The 24757-nt window shown below is 44.5% G+C and overlaps 1 protein-coding gene across 1 annotated transcript in view; it reads right to left on the bottom strand.

Moving 5' to 3' along the window:
* EPHA1 (EPH receptor A1) overlaps positions 1–24757 on the bottom strand; it is a 90580-nt gene that overhangs the window by 29231 nt on the left and 36592 nt on the right. The window contains exons 4-5 of the mRNA XM_066612645.1: positions 9497–9766; positions 5166–5562 (exon numbers count right to left, since the gene is read on the bottom strand). Coding sequence (XP_066468742.1) covers positions 5166–5562; positions 9497–9766 — 667 coding nt within the window. The remainder of the gene's footprint in view (positions 1–5165; positions 5563–9496; positions 9767–24757) is intronic.

Raw genomic sequence — 24757 nt, 5'->3', positions numbered from 1 at the left:
AAAGAGATTGGAGCTTCCAGCCTTTGCTAACTCAGAGCAGAAGAAAGCTCCCCGTTAGGGAAGGCAGACTGCTGAAGTTCTTTCTATACAACCTTCCCATGCCACCTCTGTACCCTCACAGAAGTCCGTACCCATCGCCAATCAAATGTACTTCAGGAAAAGAGAAGACAACATGGGTGAAATTTGGCACTTCTCCAGTGATCTCAAGCTCCCTGATGCGATTACATTATTAAAGCTACAGAGGTCTCAGTAGGGTCTGTATACTGGATGGGAATCTTCTAAGAGCCATCTTTATGTGACTGTGAGCTTTCTGAAAGAAGAATAAATTAGCAGTATTGTAGCTGGGCCATTTGGTGCCCAGGGCAGGTGACACTATGATGCCCCCCCACGTCATCGCATTACTCCCCGTGCCTGCGCTGTCAACCCCTCCCCGTGCATGTGCAGCAATGACCCCAGAAATGGATCCATTTGGAGATGTGCAGAGCTGAAGGCAGGTGGGAGGGCTGATTTCATGGCACTTGCTGGGCACCTCAGGTAGGAGCTGTCACACACCCGCAGCAGAGAAAGTGGAAAACTGCCACCTTGCCGTGGGGGGGGGGAGGCATGGGGGGAGGGGGGAAGAGGTGTGGCAGGGGAGGGAGCGGAGCGGGGCCAGCAGAGCTCAGCTCCACTGGATCCTGAGCCCTGTCAGGCTACGTGGCCCGACACGGGACTCCTTGATTCTGCACCGGCTCAAGAGCCACTGTAGAATTGAGTAGCCCCATTGTAGGGCTACTTCCCTTACCCAGGGGAAGGGGACAAAAGTTCCAAGAACTCATGTGGATGGCAAAAAATGCACTATAGCAAATCAATTTAAAAAACAGTTTCTTTGCTCTGGTGATTTAAAAATAGCCTTGATGACCTTTGTAAGGCACACAGAGTCAATCAGTCTCTCTCCAGGAGCTTAGGCTTCACTAGGAGACAGCAATCTCTCCTTTCACCAGGAGCCCCAGTAAGGGGGAAAGAATGCAGAAGGTGATAATCACTGCCATTTAGCCTTCTTTCAAGTCCTCAGGGGGAAGGGAGAAGCCTGCAGAGAGAATGATTGATGGATTTTCCCTCTGTGGCATTATTAAAGGACTGTTTTCCTTTAATTTAAAGGGCCCTTTCCATCAGCTTTCAGATAGAAAAATCTGTGGATACTTAGGTTATACCTGTACTCATTTCCATGAGTAAATCAAGTTCCAAAGACACCCATTAAGACTCATCCATGAGTTGAGACAAAGAGGCCAGGACTCTGGACTCAACTCAAGTCTAGCCATGGTAGATTTGCACATCTGTCTGTATGTCAATCATCCTTTTTCTTCATTGACCAGAACACTGGAAGCTGGGAGAGATTTACTTCTTGAGGAGCAACTGGGTCAAAATTCTGCTTACACTTTTTCCTCTATGAGTTCAAAGGTAAAAAAAAAGTTAGAGATGTTTGCAAAATGAATGATAAACATACAGAAAAGAGCCCCAGAAATTTGCTGAGGGGGCCAGGCCCCCTGTGTTCACCCCCTGTCCCCTTCCTGGCGAAGCCAGCAACAACCCTCAGTAGGAGTTAAGTGACAGGGCTTCCATGTTCTGCATAGTCCCCTGCTTCTCCCCATGACTAGCAGAAGCAAAATGAGATGTGTAACCTACAGAACTAGATTTGCATACCATGAATTTGAATGCAGAATTTTTATATTTATAAATTCAGAATGCACACAGCCAGCATCACAGCCTCATTTTTGCTCATAAGAAGAAGGTTCATTATTAGGAAACCCTCCCTCTACCGCAAACAAAAGTGGAAGTTCAAGTAGAAGACTTCCAACCACATCTCCTCTTCCTTCCTTTGCCCATCCCAAGAGAGATCAAAGATCAGTTAGCACACACACACTCACACACACACCATCTGAATTAGACCGTTTCTTGGTCCCATTTGAAACTGACCCCACCCTGATCCTGGATCAAAGGCCAAAAGGTGTATCTCTGGCACTCTCCCAACACTGTGTAGGTGTAGCAAAAGATCTGGATCTAGAAAGTGCACTCAGGTCTGTTGACAACCTGAACCACACAGGACAAGAGCAGCTGCCAAATTTTCATGACTTTTATTGCGAGTCTTTGGAAGCTGGGAAGCTTCGAAGCAGCCAGAAAGGCAAGTTTCCTTCTTGAACAAAAGAGATCCATTTTCCACTGTGATGAGAGGGAAGAGTTTGAAAAGGTGAATGTGCCAAGGGTCAGAAAGCCTCAAGTGTACAAAGCAGTGGAGGTGGGTGGGGGTGGGGCGGGGCGGGGCGGTCAGCATCCTTTTTAAAAGACACAGAGTGTGTACATACAAGGAAGACTGTACCCTACAGAGACTTGACCACTATGGAGTGCAATGTACACCATTTAACCAGTTTCTGCCCAGCCTACAGGTGTATACATTTGATCCCTGTTGCGTATATGCAATGTTGGGCAGAAATGGCTTAAAATGTTGTTTTAATCTGTTGTACCTAATTCTGATGCTTTGTTATTTTGACTACTGTTATCATTGACCCAAATGGAATGTTTTCTTAAGGTAAACATCATGAGCTGTACACCTAGATTGGAACTGCTAGATTATTCACCTAGACTGGGTCACCCAGATTGGGGGGGGGGGGGAGAGTGTCACCACTGCAGTTTCAATCTCATTCGCATGTCCCTGCACTGTTATTTAATTGAAAAAAGGAGTCAGCACATACATTTAAAGACACACCCATTTTTACCCTTGGCTGACACTGGAGTCTGCCTGCACCCTGGGAACTGGCTTTTATGTATAGCAGCTTAAAGAAGACAGGCTGGGCTCATGACACTGCTGCATCTAGAGATGGCAATTACTATTTTTCCAGACATGGCTTGTCTCTCAAGGAAGGCCTCCATTTTGATTCAAACTTCCAACTTCACTCCCTCCTTTTCTACCAGTTTGAAAAGCAGTGAGATTTCCTTTGGATTCACTGTTGGAAGACATCTCTGTCTTTGGTTATAACTAAGCTGGGTAAAGGAGTAGCTAGCATGTCAGCTACTACATAGGACCTGCCTGGGCAAGATGGGTTCTCTATCCCATTCCAGGGAGGGTTCACAACCCAGGAGGGCGGGGAGAGAGCAATAATAAGTAGCAGCTAAGTGGAAAAACTGGCTAGGCTGTGGAAGCAGAGGGAGGGGCAGAATCCAAGGCTGGAAAAAATTTTCAACCCTTCCCCTGATCCCAGGTAAGGAGAAGTAGAAGAAGGACTGCCAGGCTCCGCAATTGCCCTGGAACTTCCAAGCGCTGGAAACGGTTCTCCTGATCAAGTGCATGCCATAACAACCCCACAGAAGAACCTGCTGGGGAATTTGGTCAAGTGGTTATATTAGTATCCTCATAGCTTTCCACAGTAAATACTAGGCCTGAGTGGATTGTTTGGAACTCTCATATTTCAAAAATAAGGTTCCAGGGGTCATGATATTGACCTATGTTCAATTGCCACTATATAGGCAATCTGGGGGTGGAGGCTGCTTTCAAAACAGGCAAGTTTAAAAGCACTGAGATTTAACATATAATGGAAAAGCATATTTTTAGATAACGCATTCATACATTATGGCAGATATCATCTTAGAAGAGGCATTTCCTCCTGAATACGAAAGATAATCATATAATTGTATGATGTTTAAGAGCTGCTTTGAATCCATCGAATCCATCGAATACTTTAATACAGTGGTTCCCAAACTGGTGGATAGTGATCCCCCAGGAACCAGAAAAGGACCATAATGGGGAATGGCCCAGAAAACAGCAGCAACACAATCAGGACAGTTGTGCTTCTGTCAGGGAGGGGAGGGTTTTTCCAACTTACCTGGGGGGCTGCTATGGCTCTTTGGAGGGCCTGGGGAGCCTCCAACCCCCTATGCAGCCCTCCCTGAGGCTACAAAGTTCTGTAAAAAAGAAAAAAGAAAAAACACTTCCAGTTTCACAATGAAAACAGGAAGTGGTCTTTTTCTTTTTTTACAGGACTTTGAAGCCTCGGGGAAGGCTGAAGAGGGGGTTGTAGGCTCCTCAGACCCTCTAAAGAGCCACAGCGACCCCCATGTGTATTGGAAAAACTCCTCACCTCCCCAGCAGCGGCATGATCATTCCAATCATGTTGCTGTTCCCTGCCCCTCCCCTGCTGAGGTTTTCAAAGTCGGAGTAAGACTTTGGGAATATGTTGCCAATTCATCTTACTGAATTGGCAACATATTAACAGGCAACATATTAACAGTGGTATTTGTTTAATTATCTAATTTTTTAAAATAAAAAATAGAGTTGCTGAGCTTTGGCCAGTGGCAGAATATTTTGGACAACATTTTTTGCCCCTTGGTTGAGTTCCACATGCAGCACCTGAGGTGGCAAATTTCGGCTAACATGAAAGATGGCAGAACGAGAACAGAAAGAACTGAGTCATGGGGCACAATCAATAAGAACTTCTTTGTTAATCTCATTGAAATGAATAGGAGCTGCAAGAGATCACAGGACTGCTCTTGCCCTATTCCTTTTTATGGGGCTTGCATGGAAAAAATTCCTGGTGATTTGTTTGTACCCCATGTTAATTAGTATGTGTGATTTTGATAAACACATGTAAAATATTGATATATGGATAACTACATTTTTTAAAACATGCTATTTATGAATGCATTTTTAATTTATATTAGACTGGGGGGCAAATATATGGGGGTGGGGAACAGGAGGTCATCTGGATTTTGTGACTAGCACTAAGAGTTTTCAGGCTGGCCTGCCAGTGGTTCACTTGATGCTTCCACACTGACCCAATTTCTGCTCCATGCAGAGAGTTGGGAATCCCTTTTGGGGTGAGTCAGCATCAGTCACACAGTTCTGCTTCCCAGAAACTGGCCTCTAAACTAGAAGGAAGAAGGAAGCTTCAAAGAAACAGGAGGAAATGTGTGCCCAGTTATTTCACAGTCAGAAGATGAGTAGAACAGTAAAAGTCAGGAAGGTGGAGGGACGCTGACGCATAAACAGCAATGGGAGTCAGATAAGCTGATGGGCACAGTCAGATGTAGACAATGAGTAACTTCCCATACCTCCCACCTATACATGCTGATGTTCTCAAATCTTGACATCTCCTCAAAGCCCCACCTCCTAGTTTATCCCTTTGCACACCTACCTACACATCTTTCTCTGGCATCTTCAAAGCCAGCGATGCATCTGCACCGACCCACCAGTACCAGCCACTCCCCCTCGGAACTGCAGTGCATCTTGGGTGGAAACCCCGCTTCCTCAGTTGCATCCTTTATGCAGACGCCAGGTACAGATATCATGTCCTTTTTCTGAGAGCTGGCCATTGTCTCTGAGAAGTGAGCCAGTCCATGCACAGTTTCTGGGCAGGTCTTGTAGTAGACTCTGACAGAGAACAATGCCACACAAGCCCCAGAGTTCTGAAAGGCCAGGTAGAACCCACGTTGCTGCAGTTTCCCTATAGTGCACACCTCTCTGTTCAACAGCAGGGTGCTCTGCTGCATATCCTGGTTTGTGAAACTGCGGTCTCCTGCAATGGTGTTGATCTGCAACAGAAGAGAATTAGGGTCAGTGTACATATTCAACAGAACCAAGCGGCAAGTCCTTTCCTGCAACACTTCACTTCATGGATGCTCAGCCATATTAAGAAGATTCCCTGACTCTAGAAGATTAGCAGGGTAGGGATGTCATACTCTCCCAAGGACCACAGACCCAAGAGCTTCTTAACTCTTGCCAGCATTTCCCATGAACAGGTAGGAAGAACCTACATAGGATGGAATGAGAGACAAGAGCCATAAAAATCAAGGACATTGAGAGCCTCGGGATGATGGCAGCCAGAGCAGCTGAAAGGATTTACAGGCTTCACATGGGAGAGAATGAATTTGGCTACTGGACTCCAGAGTACATAGAAAAACTGACACTAGATATCTGGGATGAGGAGCAGTGTGGAAAATGCACTGATCATTGACGAATGCATAACAGCCCAATCCTGAGCTTCCTAGCGCATGGGGCTGCCATGGCGACAAAGACAGCTGCTGCGGTATCCTGCATGCCCCAGACAGTTGCCGCCATCTCCCCCAAGTAAGCAAAGTTGCCCCGCAGAGTCCCGTGTCAGGCTGCGTGGCCCGACATGGGGCTCATAATCTGGTGGTGCTGAACTCCACCGCTCCTGCTCCCTCTCTTCCCCGCCATGCCTCCTACCCACCCTCCCCCCACCCCAGAATGCCTCCCCCCACCCTCACTCAGCTTTCCACCACCCAGCAGTCCAGGTGACTGGCAAATTGCGGGCCCAGTGCGGGCTCATGCTATGCTAGCTCCAGCGCTGGGCCCACAGTAATGAACATCCCTTTTTCTAAGGGGAACTGGCTGGGAAAACAATTCCAGTAGCAAGCAAGGCACATAAGGAAGGAGATGTTCATTCTTTCTTTACCTGTTCTGAAAATTGCCCCTTTGAACATAAGAACAGCCCCACTGGATCAGGCCATAGGCCCATCTAGTCCAGCTTCCTATATCTCACAGTGGCCCACCAAATGCCACTACAGGCATTTGAAGCAGCTACAGGCTCCTGGAGCAACACATTCACTTATTAAAAGACCAGGAATGAGAAATCAAGTCTGAGACTCTGACTCGAGTCGTGAAAAAGCGGGTTTTCCATGACTCGTGGGAAACTTGAGTTACACACACAAATGACTCAGGGTTGACTCACGACTCACAGCAGTGATTTGGAAAAGAGTCATGACTTGGATAGACTCATCAAGGCTCATTTTTGTGTGTTCTTGCAACTGTTTTGTGTGTATGCTTGTTTGCTTTTTCCCACCACCACTTCTACGACTTGAATCCCTTCTCAAAAAGTCTTGGACGTGAGCCAAAATGACTTGAAAGATGACTCTATACGAGATGCAATGGCTGCCCATTATGACTCATGAGTGACTCAAGTCAAGGGGGTGGAGACTTGGGACTTGGCACTGTGACTCCAGCACATCCCTGTTAAAGACTATTTAAATTACTATTTTATAATAATAAAATTATTATTAGGGAGGGGGCACTACTCTGTGCACAGGCGGTCCACTGTGTGCAGCATCTCTAGGCTGGCCCAGAAAAGTCCCTTCTCAGCCTGAAGCCCAGGAAAGCCACTGCCTGTGTTGATGCCAGGTGGGCCAAGAGGCTGACACACTGAAGGCATCTTTCTGTGCTCCTAAGAAGGTGAAGGCCCACTCCCTTAATCCCAAGGAAGGTATGCCAGCAGCCCTATAGGTCACTCTTCTGTACCTTCCCCCAGCTCCACAAGCTGTGTCACAGGCAGCACCCTGCAGCTTGAGCTTGGCCAGCATGAAGGGTTTCTAGGGACATAGATGGTCCTCCTACTCCTTCAGGCTGTACCCAAGTGTAGCCTTGCTGGCTCCTTCTGCAGCTCAGAAGCCAGCAATCCTTTAATGCCCCACACATGCTAAGAGGTAGTCCCGTGGTCTCTTCCAGGGGGGAGGTTCACCCCAAACTAACTCTGGGGTCTTTTCTCGGGGTGGTACAGGCTGGGCTAGGCGAGCTCAACTCCCTTTCCCAGAGTACCTGCTAAAGCGGCTGTGAGGGTAGCAGCTCCTGCTGTCGAGGCAGAAGCCTGTTTCAAATTGGTGATTTTCAGAATGAAAAACAGTGCACTGGGCCAGAGGAGAGAATTAACTTTGCCTTCTATTCATGCCCTAGACTTCCCAACATATAACTGGTGCCCCATTTTTCCTTGCTCCAGAAATTGACCTTTTCTCAGAAACCTTTTGCTTGACCCTTTAATTCAAATGAACAATTGTAACCAAGCCTCAGTGCATGCAGAGGAGTCACTATGGTTTCTGTCACCCAATGCAGGTGCTCAGTTTGTCACTTCCATGATGGACCTCCTCCTGTACCAGACCATGCAGAACAAATTACAATATCATACACACAACTGAAATGCAATGGCATCACTAGGATTGGTGTAACCCCATTAACCTTATTTATTCGTCACTTGGGATCCTACATGTTGATAGGAATGACACACTACATCACAAAGTCCTGCTATGTATCTTATGGGGTTAGGCTAAAAGATGTCCCAAAGCTCTGCTAGCTATTAATAAAGCAAGAGACTGCAATGATACTTCAAAATTATATCTTCATTAGAAGGCCTTAGGAGTGGACCTCAACAGGTGGGAAACCCTGGCCTCTGAGCGGCCCGCTTGGAGGAAAGCTGTGCAGCATGGCCTTTCCCAGTTGGAAGAGACACTTGGCCAACAGACTGAGGCAAAGAGGCAAAGAAGGAAGGCCCATAGCCAGGGAGACAGACCAGGGACACACTGCACTTGCTCCCGGTATGGAAGGGATTGTCACTCCCGAATCGGCCTTTTCAGCCACACTAGACGCTGTTCCAGAACCACCATTCAGAGCGCGATACCATAGTCTTTCGAGACTGAAGGTTGCCAACAGAACAGAATACATAACAGTACAGGTCGCCCAACAAATCAGTAACCAACAAAAATCCAGTGGCCAAATTAATGACACTCACACAACTGAATAAAAGTTTTAGTATTGGCTCTGACACATGGAAGTGAGAGGTGACTCATACTAACACCTCATTGTGTGTCCGCCAAACCACAGCTCGTGGGCTGGATCTGGCGTGATGCTGAATTCCTCCCCACTTTGAACAGTGCTTACCATTCAGCTGTGCTGCTCACAAGAAAGCCTTCCATCTGTGTTGCGCGATCCTCTGTGCAGTCACATCTGCCTGGAAACAAAGCCTGCTGGGACAGAGGGCTACAGACACGACTACCCAGAGTGTCGCATGAAAGAGATGGAGGGGCTTCTTGTGAGCTGTGTGGCATAAAGGTAAGCACTGGTCTGGACAGGGACAGCTTTAGCACTACACAGTGGTCATAAGTTTGGTTCCCTTATTGGTTCCCTGCTCTGTCAGAATAACCATCCAATTGCCTCTCAGAACAACTAGTTTCATTGGTCTGTTTTGAGTTAAGGGAATCAACTTTTTGTTACTTTCTGCAATTGTTTTCCTTTTCTGGTTATTTGGCTGTAACTTTTGATACAATACGCATATATTTCAATGTGGTTTGTTTCATTGCATTCTGCATTAAATTACCCATCGAAAGATATATATCATGATGGTATTATTCAAAAATACCAAGATTTTCACAATTTTGGCCAATAGTGGTGTCACCCGGTGCAGCCCACACCCTCCCCCCAGTGATGCCACTGAGTGTATGTACATACAGCAGTATTTTTCCCCATCCATCTTTTGCTATGATAGTCTCTCCAATCTTCCCCTCTCCCTTTGATGTCTTCCCCACCAACCCTGTTGGGGAGGGAAGCAGACAGGGCCCTCTCTTTTTCATGCTTGTAAAATTCTTGCAAAAGTTTTATGCTTGTCAGACTTCAATTGCTTCTGTATCACTAAGCGAAGAATCAAATTTTGAAAAGCTTTCCCACCACTGCAGCCCTGCTGACCTTGGTGAAGAGAGGGCGACGGAACTGAATGCCAACATCTTGCTCCGATTCCATGTAGTAGAGATTGAAAGTCTCCTTACAAGTGACTGCCTCTTCTTTGAGGCTCTTGCAGTCCCGCATGGTGAATTTCAGCTCCACATGAATGGGGGAAGAAATCTCGCCTCGGAATATCCAGTTGGTGCGGAGCCAGTGATCAGTGTCAGAGAGGATATTGCAGTCTTGGTACATGTACATAGCAGTGCCATTGATCATCACTTGAGCTTCACCCCACTACACATGAGGAGGAAGAGAGAAAAGAAAGGGTTATGTTATTTCCCAGTTGAACAAGAAGAATCATTTTTACATTAGTGCTATGATGGGACACACGGAGGAACACAAATATCTAAAGAGAATTTAAAAATTAACAATTTTATTTAATTGGTGGTGGTGGGGAATCAGATGGCCTACAAGAGGCAAGTAAAAATATGCTTTACTTACCTTCTGGTAGGCCACCTCTGGTAGGCCACAGAATCAAGTAAGCTATTTCGCTGGCATAAATTGAGAAGGCATGGCCAGGCTGGGAAAGGGGGATAGGATCCAGCATGCACTAATGCACATTTACTACTTACACGCTTACTACTGTACAACTACAACTACTTTATTTTTAGTCAACTTTTAGGTCACAAAAATGAGCCAATTTAATATCTTGGTTATCTGGGATTACCAGCCATCTCCCTTTGCCACTTAAAATTATTTAGGGCCAAACAACACATACATGGCAGATCCATAAGTGTATCTCCCAGTGGTTTTGGTTTTACTGCAAAGAAACCACGGGAAGCTCTCAAATGGCTCAGAGCAGTAGTGATGGCAGTGGAAATGTTTAACCCTTTTCCTGATGCCATTTTTCCAAATTAAAGGCCCGATCCTATGCCGGGGCAGTGCCAGCAGCCCACGTACTGCTCCGGCAATGGCTGTCACAAACATTCTATAAGGTGCTTCATGGTGGCCAGGAGAGGAAAGGTGCTGGAGGAGAGGCCAACACCAGGCAGCACTGGGCCTCTCCGCCTCTCAGATGGATGGTGGAAGCTTGTAGTGGTCACCAAGCAGCAGGAGAGGTGTTCTGGGGTGAGGGAAGGTGGGGAGGAGGCAAAACTGGGCACAAGGAGGGCAGCTTGAGAGGTGGATCAGGCTGAGGAGGGGAGCGGAGATGGCGACAGACGCTGCTGCAAAATCCTATCCCCCTCCCCACACCTGAAAGCTGTACATGGGCTACTCCAACCTGCATCCAAGTTATGGAGCTGATGCACATCCAACACAGCCCCTGTGTTGGGCTGCCTTGTCCCAACACAGGGTAAGGGAACCAATGTTCCCTTACCCTGAGGAGATCTCTGGATGCCTCCTTGGCCCTACAGGATACAGTGGCGGCCTTTTCAGCATTGCTGTCCCACGATGCCAGCAGCCAGTATAGGATTGGGGTGTAGGTCACCCTCCTGAAGCAGCTATTAGAAGCAGAGCAAAAAAACCAAAACAAAACGTACTCTCCAAATATTTATCTCAGATTGAGATACATTCAAATGTGTAAAACAAAACAAAAACAAAAAAATAACGAACACCGGATAGCCACTTTCATTTTTTTCAAAGCGAAAACCCACTTTAGGAGGAAACAATATGGTTGCTTCTCTGCCTATCACCTTTGTGTTGCCAGGCACTTCTGCTTTCATCTCATTGATTTTGCAAATGTGCTTTTGCAGAGGCACTAGAATCTATCCAGAATCTGGGGATTAGGTGTGAAGCAATTTAGGTATAGAAAGCTGCAGTGGAAAATTGATATATACATAGAAAGGGTTAAGCTTCCCACCTCACCTCCTACCAAAGCTACTTTTATGTAGCAGGCAGGGTTTGTTACACATGTGTACACATAACATTTAGTCGTATCTTCACTGATTCTTCACAACCCAAGAGGTAAAGTCATTTCCATACCAGAGAGGAGGAACTGAGGTTCAGAAGGACTGGGAGAGCCTAGACTTCCCCTAGGTCACCAAATAAGTGCTGGCCAAGTTTGTCTACCTTATGCTACTGCTCTTGCAACATGGACCAAAGCGGAGACATTTGCTTCCACAAAGATACTCACACAGGCTCTGACATGAACATTCTCACTCTTCTATATTTCTTATTTTAAGAAATTGGAAGAAAAAACATCTTAATCAAGGACCTGATCTTTTACTCCCCCCTTTTCTTTTAAAAATAAATTGGATGTATATTTTCAATATCAAGGTAAAAACATACGCTTCTGCCATCAACATTATAGAAACCTAACCGGCTTTTTATAACAGAGTGAGGGGTGGTGTCCATAGTTTTCTTCCACCAAACCTGATATTTTGGGATGAGTTTGTACAAGGAGTGAGGAAGAGAAAACAGAATGGAATAGAATGAAGATATGGGAGGGCGCACATTAGATGCAGTGGCTGTTTAGATTCTGTAGAAATTGGGAAAGATCAGAGTTTAGCAATCTGCAAACAATAGGTTCTGCAGGATTCAGCCTTGCTGCTCACATGTACCATTTTAAAGGTACTGACTAGACCATGGATGCCAAATTTCATACAAAGGTCTGAAGATGGCATTCATAGTGCCTGCTGAGGTCTCCTCCAGCAATTAGCTACAGCTTGCTCATTGTCGGCAAAAAGGGTGTGTGTCCAGCACAACTCTCCTAGTCCCACAAACACACCCTCCAGTTCTGAGGAAACTGACTGCTTGTCGCCCAGCCTGCCCTGCAGGAATGAACACGCTCCCAGGAAGAGGTAGCTGCTGCTCCCTAACCTGCAGGTTCACCACTTCCTTCCTCGCCTTTATCAATAGCAGAAGTAAGACAGGAAGCCCCGCTGAGAAAGGGGGGATCCTTCAGGTAATATGCACATACTGTAATGTGAAGGTGGTAAGGAGTTTAAATACCCCAAGAATCTGATCAAAGCATATGCAATATAACTTTTAATCTAATGTAATTAGATTACCCCTTAATCTTAATGTAATGTAATGTAATTAGATTAATGTAATTAGATTACCCTGCTAATTGGGTAAGAGGCACTTTTTCAAGTGGATGCTCCTCTTTTGTTAGCAGGGGGAGAGTAACTGGCCCACCTCACCCCAGCACTGTCTGTTCTAGTGGCTGTCTGCTGGTATTCATTTGCATCTTTTTAGATTGTGAGCCCTTTTGGGGCAGGGAGCCATTTAGTTATTTGATTTCTCTCTGTAAACCGCTTTGTGTACTTTTAGTTGAAAAGCAGTATATAAATACTGTTAATAATAATTAATTAATAATGTACACTGCTGCAGATTCATATGAGACTGAAGGATTTATTATTAAATTTATTTATATTTATTTATATTTTATTTTATATATATTTTAATATTGTATTTTAAATTAACATAAATATATAAATATATAATAAATAAAATTATATATATATATATATATATATATATATATATATATATATATATATATATATATATATATATATATAACATATTATTTATTTATTTATATTTTTATTTATTTGGATTTAACAAATCCTCTTCTGGTGGGAGTGGGGGAGAAGGGAGCCATAGTCTTGTTAATGGCAAGCATCTGTACAGAAGACTTTTTTTTCTCTGAAGTGCAACCACAGTGGAAAAGACACCATAATAACAGCACACCTAGTTTGCTTCCTTCTCTTTCATATCAGCGCCCATTTGGAGACTATTACGAATATTAGCACTGCCAAGATACCAAAGCTCTCTCTGGCAGAAGGGAGAAGCTGTAGTCAGGGGCTTATCTACATAACAAATGTATATCGTTTGTATAAAACACTCATGGTGCCCCCAAAGAATCTTGGTAACTGGGATTTAGTAGGGGTGATTGATTACACTTTTCTGTTAGCGAATTAAGGGGAAACACTGTCAAACCAATTTATAGTATAGACCAGGGGTGCCCAAACCCCTGCCCTGGGGCCACTTGCGGCCCTTGAAGCCTCTCAATGCGGCCCTCAGGGAGCTCCCAGTCTTCAATGAGCCTCTGGCCCTCTGGTGATTTGTTGGAGCCCACACTGGCCCGATGCAACTGCTCTCAGTGTGAGGGCAACTGTTTGACCTCTCACGTGAGCTGTGGGATGAGGGCTCCCTCCACTGGTTGCTGTTTCACATCTGTGATGCAGTAGTGGCAGAAAAGGAAAGGCCAGCCTTGCTTTGTGCAAGGTCTTTTATAGGCCTTGAGCTATTGCAAGACCGTCACTCATTCATATAAGTTCATCTTTATATATTCATTTATGTAAACGTATGTAAATTTATTCAAATTTGAAATGTAAATTAATTCTTTTTTTCCCCTGGCCCCTGACACAGTGTCAGAGAGACGATGTGGCCCTCCTGCCAAAAACTTTGGACACCCCTGGTATAGACCATGGGTCTCCAAACTACAGTCCAGGGGCCACATCCAGCCTGCCACAAGATTTAACCAGCCCTCAGCAACTTAAAATATTTTTCCCCACACAGTTAGACAGCTGACAAATGCAGTTCTGTCCACCATACTGCTTTCCATATGGTCAGAGTGGTGTCAGCCTGGCTAACCTTCATTTTTACTCATATATCATTTCTCCATTTAAGCACAACACTGTTTCTTTGTAACTGTCACATTCTTTTGTTCTGAATCATAGCATTCTTTGATTGCAAAAAGGATCCAAGTAAAACTTATTCATTCATTTAAATTTTGTTCATTCATTTATAAAACTGAGTCTTTTCGGCCTCCAAAAATGTGTAGAATAGATGAAAAGTATTAGATGAATAGTATTGAAAAGTTGGAGACCCCTGATGAAGACACACACACCTGCATATTCTTTACCACAATGCTAGAGCATCTTTAAAACAACACTCTGCTGCAGAGCCAGGCAATAGACTATGTTACACTCTTGTACTTTTCTACATACACTGACATACGCAACCATACTTCAGATTTAAGTAAGGACACTCCCTGGAAAATTATTTATTTGTTCAGCCCAGTTTATCAACTGCCTCTTTCACATTTCCCACCTACTAGAAATTTTATGGTTTGCACTTGGTCCCTAAAGGGCTTCCTTTAAGTTGAAGGACTTGAAAAGTAAACTTAGATCAAGTGATTGGTGTAGTTTAAAAAACTCTCTCTGCATGCAGAGACTGTGTTTAGAGGCTTCCTGCAGCTTCCTACTGATGAATGAACCAAGCTACTGCCCGGAGTCTTTTCCAGAGATTGCACTCCAATTGTCTTCCTTTCTTTCATTCCAGTCAAAAGCGATTTCTAGAGAGCATGCTGTTACTCTTGGAGAACACAAAGGCACAGCAAGTGGTACACAATAAGGCTTGGAACTTTGTGGAGGGTACACATATCAAGGGAAGCCGGGGAGGAATTTGTTGGAGGAATAAGAAACAGTGACTGCACTGTCGCTCCTCCAATGACACAATCCAAGTTCATGTGTTGGGCTGCAATCTGCAAAGCCTTCTTTGCCCTGCACGGCCAGGGCAATAACATCAGATCAATTAATTAAAACCAGGATGCTCAACTGGGCAGGGCCAATAATTTGGCAGCAAATTATATCCTGTGCATGTAGACGGCGCCAGGTTAAATCTCTAGTATTTCCAGCCAGAGTATTTCAGATAGGAAGTCTGGGAAAGGCCTTTGCATAATGCCATGGATTTATATGGTGCCAGATTAAGTTACAGATATTTCCAGGAAACTATTCCAGGAGTATTTCAGCAGGTGGTGCTGGGTTAGGTAAACAATTGGCCTTATCCAATACAAGGAGATTATTTATTATTAGAATAACAACATGTATCAGCCATGTTGAGAGACCTGTTCTGGGGCGGAAAGTGGAATACAGGTGTAACCTAAAGATCCATGAATTTTTCACCCATGTTTTTATTTCAACCATGAGTAGGGCCCTTTAAATTAAAGGAAAAAGGGCATTTAACAATAGCCTCATTAATGCAAGAGAGGGCAGCTGGCTGACAATCCATCAATCATTCACTCTCCATTCACCCTCCAGGCACTTAGGAATGGCTTCACTCGAGGTAAGCATCCCCTCCCTTCCCCCTGAGCATGTGGAAGAAAGATAATCACTTTGTGTTGGTGAAGAGGAGGGTCGCTGGCTGTGAAACCTTTCTATCATCTGGAGAGAGACTGATTGATGGATTGTCTGCCTAATGACTCTGTCTTACATCACAAAGGTCAGCAAGGCTGCTTTTAAATTGCCTAGCAAAGGGACATTGTTTTTAAATGAATTTGCTTTAAAGCGATGTTTGAGTTATAGAAATGGAACTCTTGCGAATAATGAGACTCAACCTGTACCCACTAAATAAAGTGTTCAGAGCATCCCTTACAACAGCTGTGTCATGTGGTCTAATAATACTATCATCATCCCCATATTCCAAATGGAGCAGAAAAGATGAGAAAAATTGCCTTGCTTGGCCAGTTTGGGGTCAGGGATGTTAGAATCAAGGACTCACAATCTGAAAGAGCATGTTATACCTGCTCTTAAATGAAAGAGACCCAAGAAGGACTTTAGGATCTCTTTTCAAAGGGCAGCCATCAGGTCTGTCACTCAGTCATTGTTTCTTCTCGCGTACTCGTATCTTTCTGTGGTGGTTGCATGCATGTCAGTTTTTTGCTGAGATTACCACTCCAGGGGAACAAACCAGAGTTTTCTGAAACTCAGGCAGAGGCATCCAGATGCCCAGGAGCAACACCCATAATTTCACACTCCCAAACCTCCTGGTTAATTTGTAAAAATTTCTCAGTTCCAGCCCCAATATGCCACACGTCCTCATCTGGCCTATCAAAATCTCTTCAAAAGCATCAGCATTGCCCCAGTCACCAATACTCCTCAGTCCTGAGCACATACCTGAAGCTCACCACTCTCTCCCCAAAGTTTCCTTCATTTGCCATGGTCAGCCTTCCAAATTCTCAAATGCCAAAATAGCTATTCTTCCATCCTACTACCTTAAACATTCAATTCTCCTTTTCCACTGATCAAAGGTCACTCATTCCACATCCTTTCCCTAGGCAGCAACTCAGGGTAGCTCCAGAAGTGAGATGTTTGTAGGGGTTATGTCTGTGCTGATCACAGTGCAGATACAGACATCTTGAACATTACTGACCATGGTGGCATCATTGTGTTCAATGCCAGATTGTTGGCCACCATGGGGCAGAGCCCTGCAGAGACCTCTTTATTGCATGCGGCCCACCACCATCACTACTGGATCGAGCATTAACTGCTACCAATGCCATCAGTACTGAAGGTTCAGTGCTTGACCTGACCAGGATGACCTTTGGGTAAAGAGTAACTCGTTATTTCATTAATTTGGGTTAAAGTAACTACAATAATCATGTATAATTGAACATGTACAGAATACACATACAAAATTGTGCTAGTTCAACCAGTGGTACGGGGGTGTCTGGTGGTACTCACTGAACTCTTGGGACCAGCAGCAAGACCAGCAAAGACTTTGTTTGTGATGCAACACAACAAAGAACGGTAGGAGACTTGGTTCAGTGGGCAGACCTCAAAAGCATACTCTTCTGCTCTTGAAAAAGCCCTCCCACCTGGCTCGAGCCTCTTACTGGTGTTTTGTCACGTTGCATCTGGCCTCCCAACCTAGAAGTAACTGGTGATTATGTCATCACCAATTACTTCCAGTAGTACTTTGAATATCTGAGTCATGTGAACTGGTAAAGCGGAAGGCAAACCTTGAGAAGCACTGTGCTAGTTGCATGATGCCACTGCCATGTTAGTTGCATGGTACTAGTTGCATAATGCCATCCTTTGCCAGACACCAGAGGGGGCACCAAGATGCAGGTCTTTTGTTGTCTTGTGTGCTTCCCAAGGCATCTGGTGGGCCACTGTGAGATATAGGAAGTTGGACTTATGGCCCTTTGGTCTGATACAGCAGGGCTCTTCTTATGTTCTTCTTAGTTTTTATATGCAAGAAATTTGTTTTGCATGGAGAAACTCTCAATAAAGTGAATTTCCACCACACTATAAAGTTTTCCGACCCAAGGACCGACCCAAGTTTTCCCTCTCAATTAGAATAAAACCTAGTTGCTGTAGAATGCGTGACAGGGTAATCAGAGGCCCTGATGAGTGTTGCACTAAAATCAATTCAAGTGTCCTCACCTTTCCAAACTGGGCACTGAGCCCAGAGAACTTGAGAAGAGCAGAACTGGAAGCAGTCATATCATAAACAGTGTGGCTGGGGGATAATCAGATAACATTGCGATGTTGACAATCTGTGGCAAAGACTTACTGTCTCTGCCTTTGGTAGCCCCTGAGCTATGAAGTAGCATTCATTCATCTGATACTGGTGTTTGTGTAGGCAGGGACTTACTGCATAGGAATTAACAAGAAGAATAACAAATTTGCTCTTTTCCATACATCTCTCTACATTTCCCTAGGGTCAGGAAAAAACAATAGTGGAAGAGGAGATGAAGACAAAGTTGTCCACAGATTGACAAAAGCTTCTTCAGTACCCACCGATGGCTAGACTAGCAATATTGGTGGAGAGAGCTAGGGATCTTCAAGATAGGAAAACAAGAGAGATGTTTTGTTAGGACTTAAAGCAGTGGCTCTACCTTCATGGATTTCAAACTGTGCGCCAAGTACAAGCATCCCTGAAAAAAACAGTTACTGATTACTGATCTTCCTTTGTAATGCACACATGATGCACTCTGGGATGGACTTGGGTCAGGCAATGCCATAGTAAATCTGCACCAGTGGTGTAGCTAAGGGGGTGCAGGGGGTAGCAGTTGCAACAGGCATCAAGCTTTAGGGGGGCAAGAAGCTGAGCTTGACACTAGTGACCAAAATTGTAAAAATCTTGGTATGTATGAACAATACCATCAAGTTATATATCATTGGAAAGGTAATTTAATGCTGAATGCAGTGCAACAAACTGCACTGGAATATCTGTATTCTAACAAAGGTTACGGCCAATTAACCAGAAAATGAAAACACAACTGCCTTGTGGAACAAAAAGTGGATTTGCTTAACTCCAAACTGACCAGTGACACTTATTGTTCTGAGTGCCAATGGGATGTTGTTATGATACAGCATGGAACCAATAACGTTTTATTTATTTAATTAATTAAATTTGATTTTGTCATGCGGGGGGGGGGGGCTACAAAATCTTTGACCTCAAGTAGCAGATATATGCCTTAGTTATGCCACTGACTGGGGGTAGGCAGCAGAGCAAGTGGGTGGTGAGCTGCTGGGGGGAGGAGGTGGGTTCCTCCCAATTTTCACTTTTTAAAAAGTCCAGGCATGATGTCATTTCCAGTTGTGACATCACTTCCGGGGCAACATTTTGAACTTGGCACCAGGTTACATGATCATTAGCTTCGCCACTGATTCTGCACGGGTCTGGCTGGAGCCCTGTGAAAATGGAATATGTGCCTCAGAATCCTCTACACACTTGAGTTTCCTGGTAGATCCTCAGCTGGTGGATGCTTGAACTGTGAGTAGGCTGGTTGAATATGGTACATCTAAACATGAGGTTCACATTTAATGTTTTATATGTTATTTTTACCTTTGCTACATCTTTGCTATATGTGCTTTCTCTTGCGCGTGTGCTTTTCTGTTGGGCTTTTCTATCTTCTTTCTTCCCTCAGTCTTGTTCTCTTTCCCAATGATAGTTAGAGTAACACTGGAACGACCCACCCTTAGCAAAAATCATGACCCAAAATCATGTGCAAGCTGAATAACAATACCTTAGAGAAGAAAAGACCAACTAGGCCTTGAGCTTGAAATTGTCAGGTCATGAGTTGAAAGTGTATGACACTGATACGCACTACAGATGGAGGGCTGTAGATTTCAGTGTCCTCAAAATCTTTACTTTTGAACACATTGAAATTTAAAGCCTCCATCAATGCTGCATGTTAGCCTGTCTCTTTCACACTGTCAGTGGATACTCTGATGTTCAAACAACTACCCCGACACCAAAATAGAAATGCACAATGTACCTATTACAGTTGGCACTCCCTCTGTACTGTTTATACCCATAAGGCCTGCTTAAAGATGGATGGCCCGATCCTATCCAGCGCTGGTGCAGTGGGGCCACATGGCTTGTGCTGTATCCAACACTGAAATTGAGCAGGCTGAAGGTCTCATTAGGGTAAGGGGCCATTTGTTCCCATGTCAAGTCCCAGCCTGCTCAATAGGGCTACTCAGATCAGTGCCAGCGACATTGCTGATGCAAGTCCGAGAAGCCCCGTGCAGGGCTTTCAGGCCGAGTAAGGAGATTTTGCTGGTGGAGGCCACCTACATCAACCCCACCTCCCCTTACTGCTCCCTTCCTCATCCCACCCTCGAAACACCCTTTCCCCACCTCTGTTCCGCCCTCCCCCCCCGTCTCTGCACTGCTTGGAGCTGTACTCACCAGCACCAGCTGCCACAGCTCCAGATTCAGCACCAGCAGGATGGCCCAGGCTTTCCCAGTGCCTGGTGCTGCCTACTCCTAAGTCATCACAAATGTGCTTTATGGCACATTTACGCCAGCTGCACCAGTGCAGCAGTCACTGTGCTAGCACTAGCAACCCTTAGGATTGAGCTATTAGTGGGGCACACTGACTAAGGGTGCAATCCTAACCCCTTATGTCAGTGCTTTCCAGCACTGGCATAGCGGTGCCAATGGGACATGTGCTGCATCCTGCAGTTGGGTGTCACTCATGGAGGCCTCCTCAAAGTAAGGGAATGTTTGTTCCCTTACCTTGGAGCTTCATTGCCCTTATGTCAGTGCTTATGTCAGGGGTTAGGATTGTGCCCTAAGAGTATAAGCAATGAGCCAGAAAGTTCCCTCATACAAATCTCACCAGTCATGGACTCCTGAGGCAGTGATCTTAGGCAAATGCCATAACTGTATCTCAGCCCCTGCCTCCCCAGCCATCTGCAGTGCAGGGAGAATATAAATGGCATACTTTACACTACAGAATTGTTGTGAGGATTTCTGAGATATGGTATGCAAAGTATCTATTAGGTGAGGTGATGGAGGTTGCATCAGTAACAGATTGCAAGGGGGTGAGAGAACAGATAATTCAGGGTGCCCTTCCCACCAAGTCTGCCACCACCTCTCTCCCATAGCAGATGCAACCCATACCCATTTCCGGTTTGATTTACAGGACTGTGCAGACAAAGGAGCTTCTTTGTGTGTGTGTGCATAGAGGCAGCAGACCCAAAGCAGTATCAGGTGGTAATCTAGGTCATGCTGCCACTGATAATATTTTTATATAACTAAAAACATAGTTGTTGTTTTAATAACTATTGCTGCAATACCTATTTTATATTACTGTAGCAATAACTACAGCTGCAGGCTTTAATTGGTGAATTAATCAATTAAGGTTTAGATACTTAATCAGTGAGGCCAAACTTAATTGGTAAGAGGAATTTCAATTGGTCTTTGCGTTTTGGGCACATTTGTGTATTTTTAAGGCTATTCTGATATAACAGGAAGAGAGTATCAAAATATTAAATATATCTTTCCCTTGTAATAATAAGCTTTTTGTTCTCAAAATTGTAAGTTCTTTCACACTTCTTTAGTATCTTAAAGGCAATTTTACTGAAAGGTTGGCAATATGTGCATTGATTTAATTGAATTCATTCATAAAAATGAAGATGGTTAATCAACCATTCTTTAATTGGTTGACTAGAACATAAGAACTGCTAAAGTGCACAGTAGAGCATTTATGTAGCCTATGAAATATATGCACGAAGACCAAATAGCACCAACCTCAAGTGTTCCTACAACCGAAAGCAATTAATTATAAGAACTGAGTATAAGAATATAAAAACTGCCTGTGCTCAATTGTTCTGACTCCAGAACAGCCAACCAGATTCCCAAGAGAGAGAGAGAGAGAGAGAGAGAGAGAGAGAGAGAGAGAGAGAAGCAATCCTTTGTCGCCTAGCCCTATATTAACTGGTGTTTAGAAGTACGATGTATTTACGTGCCACTGTTAATAACCACCTATGGTTTGTAAAACTAACTGGGTTCCCCCCCCCCTCGAATTTGACCTATAGAGTTATTCTATAACTCGTTATTGCATCCTAGCTCTTTTTAGTAATTTTGGAGTTGAAAATGCAACCAGCAGAAACAACATTCTAAACTAGGGATGGTGCAGTTCTGACCATTAGAAGTTGAAATGTTGGGGGATGGATTCGTAAAGCAATCTAAACCTTTCTTGGCAGCCTGCCATATTCAAGAGTTGAACTAGCTAGTTGCATCTGGAGCATCCCATCATTAAGAGCACAGAAACTCCATCTTGATTTATGGCACAATTCCAACAAAAACCACTGCTGGATCACATAAATTACAGCAAATCCACATGGCAATTCCTAGCACTAATGTGGAAGCTGAAGGTGTAGAATGGAAGAAGAATGTGTGGGATGTTAACTAGGTATCCAAGTTACTAAACAACCATGCCATGTCCTTGAAATATGAAGCCCGCCAAATTGCTTCATGATGCTCATTGATTTGGTGTCCTGACGAAATTCTGTGGGTGACATCAGGTTTGCTTACCTTGAACTACCAGCCTTTCCAGTTTTCCAAAAGCAGAAAAGGAAGAATCACGGAAACCAATGCTGCTGAGTTGTCAAAGTTTAGAAATTTTAAATTGAATAGCTTTTACATGACCTGAAAACACACAGGTAAGCCAATGTGATGACAACTTGTGAGTTAGTGTGATGACAAACTAATAACCCTGATTATGCAGTCTCAGACATACCTGCATAGCTGTTATCATGTTTCCTGGAGAATATCTGGAACCCACAATATTGTCTGCAGTGCTGATGCAGTGATGGCTTGCCTGGCGGAGTCAGGCATGCTGAGTCTGCAAATGGGAGGCTGTATCATTTGGTGGAGGACCCATAGCTAAGTACCAAAGCACATGCCTCTGCCTGGATTTAGAGACTTCACAAATCAAAGAGCACCTCCACTTGATGAGAGACAAATGGAAGACACTCCTTTTTGGTCACCCCTCCTTCCCCAAAACTCTTCACAGTAATTCCCAGCAGAGATTGGGTGAGAATTGGCAGGCACAGAAAGGTTTAAGCAGCTCCCTCCCATCTGCTATTGCTTCCCCTTAGACGCATGAGGTCCCAGCAGGGCAATGAAATGTTCCTCCCTGAATGCTTCGAGAGTGACCCCAGCCAAAGCAAGTCTGACTCAGCAGAAGGGCTGAGGCCCAAGGCCTGAGGCAGCATGCCAAACGCTGTCCCCACCTTTATCTGGTGATGTGCCAGCCTCTATTCCTCCCATTCCCTGAACTGTAAAAGGAAGAGGGGGACAGAGCAGAAGAGGATGGTGATTGGCTAGAGCAGGGGTGTCAAACTGGTTTCATTCAGAGGGCTGAAGTTAGCATTCATGGTGCCTGCTGAGGGCGAGAAGTAACGTTGTTAAGCAGATGACGGCCAGAAATAAGCACTTTGTTCTCACCTAGAAACTAATTAGTGGCAAATGACAGAAGAGAAAATGCGTAAATCTTGTTCCTATTTTCAAGAAATGAGACAGCCCAGTTATCACACTGAGAGAAACCAATTATAACAGGGGTCAGATAAATTGTTTCCAGGGGCCGCATTCAGCCCACGGGCCTTATGTTTGACAACCCTGAGCTATAGGGTTTTGGCACTCCAGCCCACCATTCCCTTGTCCTCCACATTTCCTCTTCCTTTTCTAATCCAGGAAGTAGGATGTTGTGGAGGAGTGGAGCAAGTGAGTGGAGAGATGTGGACAACCTTTGTGAATTTGCTGCCTGAGGTAATTACCTCAGTCAGAATTATGGATGGACTGGCTGGCCCTGGAAAGCAGTGTGTCATATATTCAAAGCAAAACATTCTCTATTACTACAGTGTTTAATTGTGAGGTGACAACGCACTGGGAGCTTAGTGTACCTACATATACTGAATATATACGTGTAGGCACATCATTATAAATTATTCCAAGTTATTATCTTTATTGCAAATTGTTCTCATTATCAATATCATGCCACAAGAATGCATGATGCTGTCCAAAGTGAAAAAATAAAAAAAAGATAAGAGCTTCTGCTCCTTTCAGAAGACAAAAGCAAGCTAGCAGCAGAATAGTTCTATGGGAAACTGAAATGTCAATTCAAGTGCTAGTATACGAACCAAGTGCGGTGATGCCTCTTGAGGGGCAAAGGAGAGAAGCATTTAAGTCAAGTACCAAGGACTAAATATACAAATTTTAAAAAAAAAAGATGATGATTATGTTATGTTTGGCAGAAGCTAAACTGAGAAGATGAAGTTCTCCGATGGCATGCTCAATGACGAAATCATTTTCAGAGAAATCTAAATTAAATGCTGACAGGTTCCAGCCCAAACCTGTCTACCTGTTTTGGCAGCTGTGAACTTTCCCTAAGTCAAACTCAAGACTATAAAGTGGAGCCCTGAGTGTATCCCTATCCCCCAGCTCACACGCATAGCCTTTGCCTGGAGTTAGAGACCTCACAGATCAAAGAACTCCTCCACTTGATGACAGACAGGGCTTTTCTGAGGGAAGACGCTCCTTTTTGGTCACCCCTCCCTCCCTAAAACTCTTCACAGAAATCTCCAGCAGACTTTTTGGATGGAACCACACATTACAGACTGAAAAATGGGCTTCCCGATCCAGTGTTTTCCTCATAACAATGGTGGAGAAGGGATACCTGAGGGAAGAAACAGTGGGTAGGAGTATGTATTACCCAGTGGTGTTGCTAGGGAGGTATGGGCCGCACTGGGTGATGCACACAGGGGGTGTGCAGCACTTCAAGCCAAAAATTTTAAAATCTTGCTATTTTTGAATAATACCGTCATGTTATATATTGTACAATATGTAATTTAATAATGCAATGAAACAAACTGCGTTGAAATATCTCTATTCTATCAAAGGTACAGCCAAAAAACTAGTGAAGGCGGGCAATGGTACATCAACGTGCCCACTGCCTGAGGCGTCACACTGCCCACTGCATTGGACGTGGTCCATCATGAGGGTGACACACTGGCCTCTTGCACCAGGCAATGCAAACCCTAGTGGCACCACTGGTGTTATGTCTCCCCCCACAATCTTACCTATAAATGTTCCCTTAGGCAGTTTTAAAACATGTTCCCTGAGTTGGGTTTTGAAAAAAAAACAACAAAAAACGAAGTATGTTAGGGTGGCAGTGGGGAATGATTACATGGTGATGTTCAGGAGAGGCTTGGCAGTCACAGATTAAGCAGCTTCCTCCCACCTGCCACTGCT

The sequence above is a fragment of the Tiliqua scincoides genome, chromosome 2, assembly GCF_035046505.1.
Source record: "Tiliqua scincoides isolate rTilSci1 chromosome 2, rTilSci1.hap2, whole genome shotgun sequence".
Classification (NCBI taxonomy): Eukaryota; Metazoa; Chordata; class Lepidosauria; order Squamata; family Scincidae; genus Tiliqua; species Tiliqua scincoides.
Note: the sequence above shows the minus strand (reverse complement) of the source record. Positions and strands in the feature narration are given on the sequence as shown.